An 11,449-nucleotide genomic window follows, 5' to 3' on the forward strand; every position below is an offset into this window, starting at 1 on the left:
AGAGAGAGAGGAGTATGGGACAGTGACAGAGAGAGAGAGAGAGTATGGGACAGTGACAGAGAGAGAGAGAGAGTATGGGACAGTAGACAGAGAGAGAGAGGAGTATGGACAGTGAGAGAGGAGAGTATGGGACAGTGACAGAGAGAGAGAGAGAGTATGGGACAGAGACAGAGAGAGAGGGAGTATGGGACAGTGACAGAGAGAGAGAGAGAGTATGGGACAGTGACAGGAGAGAGAGAGAGAGAGAGAGTATGGGACAGTGACAGAGAGAGAGGGAGGTATGGGACAGAGACAGAGAGAGAGAGAGTATGGGACAGTGACAGAGAGAGAGAGAGTATGGGACAGAGACAGAGAGAGAGGGAGTATGGGACAGAGACAGAGAGAGAGAGAGTATGGGACAGAGACAGAGAGAGAGGGAGTATGGGACAGAGACAGAGAGAGAGAGAGTATGGGACAGAGACAGAGAGAGAGAGAGAGAGAGAGAGAGAGAGAGAGAGAGAGAGAGAGAGAGAGAGAGAGAGAGAGAGAGAGAGAGAGAGAGAGAGAGAGAGAGAGAGAGAGAGAGAGAGAGAGAGAGTATGGGACAGTGACAGAGAGAGAGAGAGAGAGAGAGAGAGAGAGAGAGAGAGAGAGAGAGAGTATGGGACAGTGACAGAGAGAGAGAGAGAGAGAGAGAGAGAGAGAGAGAGAGAGAGAGAGAGAGAGAGAGAGAGAGAGAGAGAGAGAGAGAGTATGGGACAGTGACAGAGAGAGAGAGAGAGAGAGAGAGAGAGAGTATGGGACAGTGACAGAGAGAGAGAGAGAGAGAGAGTATGGGACAGTGACAGAGAGAGAGAGAGAGAGAGAGAGAGAGAGTATGGGACAGTGACAGAGAGAGAGAGAGAGAGAGAGTATGGGACAGTGACAGAGAGAGAGAGAGAGAGAGAGTATGGGACAGAGACAGAGAGAGAGAGAGAGAGAGTATGGGACAGTGACAGAGAGAGAGAGAGAGTATGGGACAGTGATAGAGAGAGAGAGAGAGAGAGAGTATGGGACAGAGACAGAGAGAGAGAGAGAGAGAGAGTATGGGACAGTGACAGAGAGAGAGAGAGAGAGAGTATGGGACAGTGACAGAGAGAGAGAGAGAGAGAGTATGGGACAGTGACAGAGAGAGAGAGAGAGTATGGGACAGTGACAGAGAGAGAGAGAGAGTATGGGACAGTGACAGAGAGAGAGAGAGAGTATGGGACAGTGACAGAGAGAGAGAGAGAGTATGGGACAGTGACAGAGAGAGAGAGAGAGAGAGAGAGAGAGAGAGAGAGAGAGAGAGAGAGAGAGAGAGAGAGTATGGGACAGTGACAGAGAGAGAGAGAGAGAGAGAGAGAGTATGGGACAGTGACAGAGAGAGAGAGAGAGAGAGTATGGGACAGTGACAGAGAGAGAGAGAGAGAGAGAGAGAGAGAGAGTATGGGACAGTGACAGAGAGAGAGAGAGAGAGAGTATGGGACAGTGACAGAGAGAGAGAGAATACTATGAATACAAAAGCACTACGTATATCTCAGGGAGATAAACAGCCAGGAATGCAATCTCGAGCAACACTGCAGCCAGAGAGGCTCCCGCCTGCAGCAGCCAGGGAGGCTCCCGCCTGCAGCAGCCAGAGAGGCTCCCGCCTGCAGCAGCCAGGGAGGCTCCCGCCTGCAGCAGCCAGAGAGGCTCTCGCCTGCAGCAGCCAGGGAGGCTCCCGCCTGCAGCAGCCAGGGAGGCTCCCGCCTGCAGCAGCCAGGGAGGCTCCCGCCTGCAGCAGCCAGAGAGGCTCCCGCCTGCAGCAGCCAGGGAGGCTCCCGCCTGCAGCAGCCAGAGAGGGTCCCGCCTGCAGCAGCCAGGGAGGCTCCCGCCTGCAGCAGCCAGAGAGGCTCTCGCCTGCAGCAGCCAGGGAGGCTCCCGCCTGCAGCAGCCAGGGAGGCTCCCGCCTGCAGCAGCCAGGGAGGCTCCCGCCTGCAGCAGCCAGAGAGGCTCCCGCCTGCAGCAGCCAGGGAGGCTCCCGCCTGCAGCAGCCAGAGAGGCTCTCGCCTGCAGCAGCCAGGGAGGCTCCCGCCTGCAGCAGCCAGGGAGGCTCCCGCCTGCAGCAGCCAGGGAGGCTCCCGCCTGCAGCAGCCAGAGAGGCTCTCGCCTGCAGCAGCCAGGGAGGCTCCCGCCTGCAGCAGCCAGGGAGGCTCCCGCCTGCAGCAGCCAGGGAGGCTCCCGCCTGCAGCAGCCAGGGAGGCTCCCGCCTGCAGCAGCCAGGGAGGCTCCCGCCTGCAGCAGCCAGGGAGGCTCCCGCCTGCAGCAGCCAGGGAGGCTCCCGCCTGCAGCAGCCAGGGAGGCTCCCGCCTGCAGCAGCCAGGGAGGCTCCCGCCTGCAGCAGCCAGGGAGGCTCCCGCCTGCAGCAGCCAGGGAGGCTCCCGCCTGCAGCAGCCAGGGAGGCTCCCGCCTGCAGCAGCCAGAGAGGCTCTCGCCTGCAGCAGCCAGGGAGGCTCCCGCCTGCAGCAGCCAGAGAGGCTCCCGCCTGCAGCAGCCAGGGAGGCTCTCGCCAGCAGCAGCCAGGGAGGCTCCCGCCTGCAGCAGCCAGGGAGGCTCCCGCCTGCAGCAGCCAGGGAGGCTCCCGCCTGCAGCAGCCAGAGAGGCTCTCGCCTGCAGCAGCCAGGGAGGCTCCCGCCTGCAGCAGCCAGAGAGGCTCCCGCCTGCAGCAGCCAGGGAGGCTCTCGCCAGCAGCAGCCAGGGAGGCTCCCGCCTGCAGCAGCCAGGGAGGCTCCCGCCTGCAGCAGGGAGGGAGGCTCCCGCCTGCAGCAGCCAGGGAGGCTCCCACCTGCAGCAGCCAGGGAGGCTCCCGCCTGCAGCAACCAGAGAGGCTCCCGCCTGCAGCAGCCAGGGAGGCTCTCGCCAGCAGCAGCCAGGGAGGCTCCCGCCTGCAGCAGCCAGGGAGGCTCCCGCCTGCAGCAGGAAGGGAGGCTCCCGCCTGCAGCAGCCAGGGAGGCTCCCACCTGCAGCAGCCAGGGAGGCTCTCGCCTGCAGCAGCCAGGGAGGCTCTCGCCTGCAGCAGCCAGGGAGGCTCCCGCCTGCAGCAGGGAGGGAGGCTCCCGCCTGCAGCAGCCAGGGAGGCTCCCACCTGCAGCAGCCAGGGAGGCTCCCGCCTGCAGCAGCCAGGGAGGCTCCTGTCTGCAGCAGCCAGGGAGGCTCCCACCTGCAGCAGCCAGGGAGGCTCCCGCCCGCAGCAGCCAGGGAGGCTCCCACCTGCAGCAGCCAGGGAGGCTCCTGTCTGCAGCAGCCAGGGAGGCTCCCGCCTGCAGCAGCCAGGGAGGCTCCTGTCTGCAGCAGCCAGGGAGGCTCCTGTCAGCAGCCAGGGAGGCTCCCACCTGCAGCAGCCAGGGAGGCTCCCGCCTGCAGCAGGGAGGGAGGCTCCCGCCTGCAGCAGCCAGGAAGGCTTCCACCTGCAGCAGCCAGGGAGGCTCCCGCCTGCAGCAGCCAGGGAGGCTCCCGCCTGCAGCAGCCAGGGAGGCTCGCACCTGCAGCAGCCAGGGAGGCTCCCACCTGCAGCAGCCAGGGAGGCTCCCTCTTGCAGCAGCCAGGGAGGCTCCCGCCTGCAGCAGCCAGGGAGGCTCTCGCCTGCAGCAGGGAGGGAGGCTCCCGCCTGCAGCAGCCAGGGAGGCTCCCGCCTGCAGCAGGGAGAGAGGCTCCCGCCTGCAGCAGCCAGGGAGGCTCCCGCCTGCAGCAGGGAGGGAGGCTCCCGCCTGCAGCAGCCAGGGAGGCTCCCGCCTGCAGCAGGGAGGGAGGCTCCCGCCTGCAGCAGCCAGGGAGGCTCCCGCCTGCAGCAGCCAGAGAGGCTCCAGCCTGCAGCAGGGAGGGAGGCTCCCGCCTGCAGCAGCCAGGGAGGCTCCCGCCTGCCGCAGCCAGGGAGGCTCCCACCTGCAGCAGCCAGGGAGGCTCCTGTCTGCGGCAGCCAGGGAGGCTCCTGTCTGCAGCAGCCAGGGAGGCTCCTGTCTGCAGCAGCCAGGGAGGCTCCTGTCTGCAGCAGCCAGGGAGGCTGCTTTCTGCAGCAGCCAGGGAGGCTCCCACCTGCAGCAGCCAGGGAGGCTCCCGCCTGCAGCAGCCATGGAGGCTCCTGTCTGCAGCAGCCAGAGAGGCTCCAGCCTGCAGCAGGGAGGGAGGCTCCCGCCTGCAGCAGCCAGGGAGGCTCCCGCCTGCAGCAGGGAGGGAGGCTCCCGCCTGCAGCAGCCAGGGAGGCTCCCGCCTGCAGCAGGGAGGGAGGCTCCCGCCTGCAGCAGCCAGGGAGGCTCCCGCCTGCAACAGCCAGAGAGGCTCCAGCCTGCAGCAGGGAGGGAGGCTCCCGCCTGCAGCAGCCAGGGAGGCTCCCGCCTGCCGCAGCCAGGGAGGCTCCCACCTGCAGCAGCCAGGGAGGCTCCTGTCTGCGGCAGCCAGGGAGGCTCCTGTCTGCAGCAGCCAGGGAGGCTCCTGTCTGCAGCAGCCAGGGAGGCTCCTGTCTGCAGCAGCCAGGGAGGCTGCTTTCTGCAGCAGCCAGGGAGGCTCCCACCTGCAGCAGCCAGGGAGGCTCCCGCCTGCAGCAGCCATGGAGGCTCCTGTCTGCAGCAGCCAGAGAGGCTCCAGCCTGCAGCAGCCAGGGAGGCTCCCGCCTGCAGCAGCCAGGGAGGCTCCCGCCTGCAGCAGCCAGGGGGCGGAGCTTGCCTCACAGCTTCGGCACGATGAATTTCATGATAATTGGTGTCTGGCTTAAGCAGAGTGGAGAGAATGGGGAATGAGGATCACAAGGCGTGAAGCTCCAATGGCAACTGAGAGTGTTTACGTGGGAATTGTGGAGGCGTTCTAACGAGCCTCGGCCCCATGGAGCCCCTCAGGGACCTTACTGATCTGGTATGGTGAAGCCCATGGTGCAGCCCCTCAGGGACCTTACTGATCTGGTATGGTGCAGCCCCTCAGAGACCTTACTGATCTGGTATGGTGCACCCCTCTGGGACCTTACTGATCTGGTATGGTGCAGCCCATGGTGCAGCCCCTCAGAGACTTTACTGATCGGGTATGGTGCAGCCCATGGTGCAGCCCCTCAGGGACCTTACTGATCTGGTATGGTGCAGTCTATGGTGCAGCCCCTCAGGTACCTTACTGATCTGGTATGGTGCGGCTCATGGTGCAGCCCCTCAGGAACCTTACTGATCTGGTATGGTGCGGCCCATGGTGCAGCCCCTCAGGGACCTTACTGATCTGGTATGGTGCGGCCCCTCAGAGACCTTACTAATCTGGTATGGTGCAGCCCATAGTGCAGCCCCTCAGGGACCTTACTGATCTGGTATGGTGCGGCCCCTCAGGGACCTTACTGATCAGGTATGGTGCAGCCCATAGTGCAGCCCCTCAGGGACCTTACTGATCTGGTATGGTGCAGCCTCTCAGGGACCTGATGGTTCAGCCCCTCAGGGACCTTACTGATCAGGTATGGTGCATCGCCACAGGGACCTTACTGATCTGGTATGATGCAGACCCTCAAGGACCTTACTAATCAGGTATGTAGAAGCCTCTTAGGGACCTTATAGTGATCTGATGGTATATATGGTATAGTGCAGCCCCTCAGGGACCTTACTGATCTGATGGTGCAGCCCCACAGGGACCTTACCTATCTGATTATGAAGCCCCTCAGAGACCTTACTGATCTGATGGAGCAGCCCCTCAGGGACCTTACTGATCTGATGGTGCAGCCGGACAGGGACCTTACTGATCAGGTATGGTGTAGCCCCTCAGGGTCCTTACTGATCAGGCATGGTTCAGCCCCTCAGGGACCTTACTGATCTGGTATGGCGCGGCCCCTCAGGGTCCTTACTGTTCTGGTATGGTGCAGCCCCTCAGGGACCTTACTGATCAGGTATAGTGCAGCCCCTCAGGGACCTTACTGATCAGGTATAGTGCAGCCCCTCAGGGACCTTACTGATCTGGTATGGTGCAGCTCCTCAGGGACCTTACTGATCAGGTATGGTGCATCCCCTCAGTGACCTTACTGATCAGGTATAGTGCTGCCGCTCAGGGACCTTACTGATCAGGTATGGTGCAGCCCCTCAGGGACCTTACTGATCAGGAATGGTGCTGCCTCTCAGGGTCCTTACTGATCAGGTATGGTGCAGCCCCTCAGGGACTTTACTGATCAGGAATGGCGCTGCCCCTCAGGGACCTTACTGATCAGGTATAATGCAGCCCCTCAGGGACCTTACTGATCTGGTATTGTGCTGCCCCTAAGGGACCTTACTGACCTGGTATAGTGCAGCCCCTCGGGGAACTTACTGATTTGATGGTGCAGCCCGACAGGGACCTTACTGTCCTGGTATGGTGCAGCCCCTCAGGGTCCTTATTGATCTGGTATAGTGAAGCCCCTCAGGGACCTTACTGAGCTGGTATGGTGCTGCTCCTCAGGGACCTTACTGATCAGGTATGGTGCAGCCCCTAAGGGTCCTTACAAATCTGGTATGGTGCAGCCCCTCAGGGACCTTACTGATCAGGTATGATGCTGCCCCTCAGGGACCTTACTGATTTGGTGCAGCCCCTCAGGGACCTTACTGATCTGGTGCTGCCCCTCAGGGACCTTACTGATTTGGTGCAGCCCCTCAGGGACCTTACTGATTTGGTATGGTGCATCCCCTCATGGACCTTCCTGATCAGGTGCAGCCCCTCAGGGACCTTACTGATCTGGTGCAGGCCCTCAAAGACCTTACTGATCTGGTGCAGCCCCTTAGGGACCTTACTTATCTGGTGCAGCCCCTCTGGGACCTTACTGATCTGGTGCTGCCCCTCAGGGACCTTACTGATATGGTGCTGCCCCTCAGGGACCTTACTGATTTGGTATGGTGCATCCCCTCATGGACCTTCCTGATCTAGTGCAGCCCCTCAGGGACCTTACTGATCTGGTGCAGCCCCTCAAGGACCATCCTGATCTGGTGCAGCCCCTTAGGGACCTTACTGATCTGGTGCAGCCCCTTAGGGACCTTACTGATCTGGTGCAGCCCCTCAGGGACCTTACTGATCTGGTGCAGCCCCTCAAGGACCATCCTGATCTGGTGCAGCCCCTTAGGGACCTTACTGATCTGGTGCAGCCCCTCAGGGACCTTACTGATCTGGTGCAGCCCCTCAGGGACCTTACTGATCTGGTGCAGCCCGTCAGGAGCGTTCCTAATCTGGTATGGTGCAGTCTCTTAGGGACCTTACTGATCTGATGCAGTCTCTCAGGGACCTTACTGATCTGGTATGGTGCAGCCCTTTCAGGGACCTTACATATCTGGTATGGTGTAGCCCCTCAGGGACCTTACTGATCTGGTATGGTGCAGCCCCTCAGGGACCTGATGGTTCAGCACCTCAGGGACCTTACTGATCAGGTATGGTGCAGCCCCTCAGGGACCTTACTGATCTGGTATGATGCAGCCCCTCAAGGACCTTACTAATCAGGTATGGTGAAGCCTCTTAGGGACCTTATTGATCTGGTATGGTGCAGCCGCTCAGGGACCTTACTGATCTGATGGTGCAGCCCCACAGGGACCTTAATGACCTGATTGTGCAGCCCCTTAGGGACCTTACTGATCTGGTGCAGCCCCTCATGGACCTTACTGATCTGGTGCAGCCCCTCAGGGACCTTACTGATCTGGTGCAGCCCCTCCAGGACCATCCTGATCTGGTGCAGCCCCTCAAGGACCATCCTGATCTGGTGCAGCCCCTTAGGGACCTTACTGATCTGGTGCAGCCCCTCATGGACCTTACTGAGCTGGTGCAGCCCCTCAGGGACCTTACTGATCAGGTATGGTGTAGCCCCTCTGGGTCCTTACTGATCTGGTATGGTGCAGCACAAAAGGGACCTTACTGATCAGGTATAGTGCAGCCCCTCAGTGACCTTACTGATCTGGTGCAGCCCTTCAAGGACCATCCTGATCTGGTGCAGCCCCTCAAGGACCATCCTGATCTGGTGCAGTCCCTCAAGGACCATCCTGATCTGGTGCAGCCCCTCATGGACCTTACTGATCTGGTGCAGCCCCTCAGAGACCTTACTGATCTCATGCAGCCCCTCATGGACCTTACTGATCTGGTGCAGCCCCTCAGGGACCTTACTGATCTGGTGCAGCCAATCAAGGACCATCCTGATCTGGTGCAGCCCCTCAAGGAGCATCCTGATCTGGTGCAGCCCCTCAAGGATCATCCTGATCTGGTGCAGCCCCTCAAGGACCATCCTGATCTGGTGCAGCCCCTCAAGGAGCATCCTGATCTGGTGCAGCCCCTCAAGGACCATCCTGATCTGGTGCAGCCCCTCAAGGACCATCCTGATCTGGTGCAGCCCCTCAAGGACCATCCTGATCTGGTGCAGCCCCTCAAGGACCATCCTGATCTGGTGCAGCCCCTCAAGGACCATCCTGATCTGGTGCAGCCCCTCAAGGACCATCCTGATCTGGTGCAGCCCCTCATGGACCTTACTGATCTGGTGCAGCCCCTCAGGGACCTTACTGATCTGGTATGGGGCAGCCCCTCAGGGACCTTACTGATCAGGTACGGTGCAGCCCCTCAGGGACCTTACATATCTGGTATGGTGCAGCCCTTCAGGGACCTTACTGATCTGGTATTGTGCAGCCCCTCAGGGACCTTTCTGATATGGTGCAGCCCCTCAGAGACCTTACTGACCTGGTATGGTGCAGCCACTCAGGGACCTTACTGATCTGGAAATGGTGCAGCCCCTCAGGGTCCATACTGATCAGGTATGGTGCAGCCCCTCTGGGACCTTAGTGATCTTGTATGGTGCAGCCTCTCTGGGACCTTACTGATCTGGTATGGTGCAGCCTGTCAGGGAACTTACTGATCTGGTATAGTTCAGCCCCTCAGGGACCTTACTGATCTGGTATGGTGCAGCCCCTCAGGGACCTTACTGATCAGGTATGGTGCAGACCCTCAGTGACCTTACTGATCAGGTATAGTGCTGCCGCTCAGGGACCTTACTGATCAGGTATGGTGCAGCCCCTCAGGGACCTTAATGATCAGGAATGGTGCTGCCTCTCAGGGTCCTTACTGATCAGGTATGGTGCAGCCCCTCAGGGACCTTACTGATCAGGAATGGCGCTGCCCCTCAGGGACCTTACTGATCAGGTATGGTGCAGCCCCTCAGGGACCTTACTGATCTGGTATTGTGCTGCCCCTCAGGGACCTTACTGACCTGGTATAGTGCAGCCCTTCAGGGAACTTACTAATTTGATGGTGCAGCCCGACAGGGACCTTACTGACCTGGTATGGTGCAGCCCCTCAGGGTCCTTATTGATCTGGTTTAGTGAAGCCCCTCAAGGACCTTACTGAGCTGGTATGGTGCTGCCCCTCAGGGACCTTACTGATCAGGTATGGTGCAGCCCCTAAGGGTCCTTACAAATCTGGTATGGTGCAGCCCCTCAGGGACCTTACTGATCAGGTATGATGCTGCCCCTCAGGGACCTTACTGATCTGGAAATGGTGCAGCCCCTCAGAATCCATACTGATCAGGTATGGTGCAGCCCCTCAGGGACCTTACTGATCTAGTATGGTGCAGCCCCTCTGGGACCTTACTGATCTTGTATGGTGCAGCCTGTCAGGGACCTTACCGATATGGTATGGTGCATCCCCTCAGGGACCTTACTGATATGGTATGGTGCAGCCCCTCAGGGACCTTACTGACCTTCTATGGTGCAGCCCCTCAGGGACCTTACTGATCTGATAGTGGTCCCTCAGGGACCTTACTGATCTGGAATAGTATCGTCCCTCAGGGACCTTTCTGATCAGGTATGGTGCATCCCCTCAGGGATCTTACAGATCTGGTATGGTGCAGCCCCTCAGGGACCTTACTGATCTGGTATGGTACTGCCCCTCAGGGACCTTACTGATCAGGTATGGTGCAGCCGCTGAGGGTCTTTATTGATCTGGTATGGTGCTGCCCCTCAGGGACCTTACTGATCAGGTATTGTGCAGCCCGTCAGGGACCTTACCGATCTGGTATGGTGCCGCCACTCAGGGACCTTACTGATCTCGTATGGTGCAGCCCCTCAGGGACCTTACTCAGCAGATATGGTACAGCCTCTCAGGGACCTTACTAATCAGGTATGGTGCAGCCTACCAGGGACCTTACTGATCAGGTATGGTGCAGCCCCTCAGAAACCTTTCTGGTCAGGTATAATGCAGCCCCTCAGGGACGTTACTGATCAGTTATGATGCAACACTTCAGGGACCTTACTGATCTGATGGTACAGTCCTTTAGGGACCTTACTGATCAGTTATGATGCAGCCCTTCAGGGACCTTACTAATCTGGTTTGGTGCTACCCCTTAGGGACCTTACTGATCAGGTATGGTGCAGCCCCTCAGGGACCTTACTGATCTAGTATGGTGCAGCCCCTCAGGAACCTTACTGATCTGGTAAGGTGCAGCCCCCTCTGGGACCTTATTGATCTGGTATGGTGCTGCCCATCAGGGAACTTACTGATCTGGTATAGTTCAGCCCCTCAGGGACCTTACTGATCTGGTATGGTGCAGCCCCTCAGGGACCTTACTGATCTTGTATGGTGCAGCCCCTCTGGGACCTTACTGACCTGGTATCGTGCAGCCCCTCAGGGACCTTACTGATCTGGTATGGTGCAGCCCCTCAGGGACCTTACTGATCTTGTATGGTGCAGCCCCTCTGGGACATTACTGATCTGGTATGGTGCAGCCCTTCAGGGACCTTACCGATCTGGTATGGTGCATCCCCTCAGGGACCTTACTGATCTGGTATGGTGCAGCCCTGAGGGGCTGCACCATACCAGATCATATATTGACTTCAGTGCTACACAAGCAGGAGCTGCCAATCACCGGGAAGCAGCCAAGTCACGTAAATACAGAGACCTTGAGCACCACTACAATTTTGTCCCCATTGCCTCAGAGACACTTGGTGCCTGGGGTAAAAGTGCTGCTAGCTTTTAGAAGGAGTTGGGATCTAAGCTAATCGAAACAACTAGTGACCCTAGAGCTGTAAGTTTTCTCTTTCAGCGCCTTAGTGTGGCAATCCAGAGAGGAAATGCTCATTGCATCCATAGTTCTTTCCCGCTATCTGAGGAGCTGGAGGAGCTATACAACTTGTGACAAGCAGCCTTGCACCCTGCATGTAATCAATATTGTCATTTTTTTTTGTGTAATGACATTTTCAAATAAAGTTAGATATATATACACACACATACCAAAAGAATATGAGTGGTAGGAGAAAAAAATATCAAAGTGTTCAGTTAGGATCCACAAGGTCTTCTCTGAGTACTCCTTATTTTCTTCTCCTAGGCTATGGGTCCCTACACTTTAACCAGAGGTGGTACCCCTGATAGGTTTAAATATATATATATATATATATATATATATATATATATATATATATATATATATTATGCACCAGATCATCAATGTTTCCGATTGTTGTTTTTC

The 11,449-nt window shown here is 58.4% G+C and overlaps 1 protein-coding gene across 1 annotated transcript; it reads left to right on the forward strand.

Annotated features, from left to right (window-relative positions):
* Nucleotides 1–1,511: 1,511 nt before the first annotated feature.
* Nucleotides 1,512–4,719, forward strand: LOC123762161 (treacle protein-like). The gene is made up of 2 exons (XM_069335639.1): nt 1,512–2,191; nt 2,406–4,719. The coding sequence occupies exons 1-2, from the start codon at nt 1,512–1,514 to the stop codon at nt 4,717–4,719; spliced, it is 2,994 nt and encodes a 997-aa protein (XP_069191740.1).
* The last annotated feature ends 6,730 nt before the right edge of the window (nt 4,720–11,449 follow it).

This window comes from Procambarus clarkii, chromosome 34, assembly GCF_040958095.1.
Source record: "Procambarus clarkii isolate CNS0578487 chromosome 34, FALCON_Pclarkii_2.0, whole genome shotgun sequence".
In the NCBI taxonomy this organism is placed as follows: domain Eukaryota; kingdom Metazoa; phylum Arthropoda; class Malacostraca; order Decapoda; family Cambaridae; genus Procambarus; species Procambarus clarkii.

Bases quoted from the DNA above. Each gene is read 5' to 3' on its own strand.
- LOC123762161 (XM_069335639.1), top strand. From the start codon at position 1,512: ATGAATACAAAAGCACTACGTATATCTCAGGGAGATAAACAGCCAGGA. The intron at 2,192-2,405 runs GCTCCCGCCTGC...TCCCGCCTGCAG, and splicing joins CGCCTGCAGCAGCCAGGGAG to CAGCCAGGGAGGCTCCCGCC.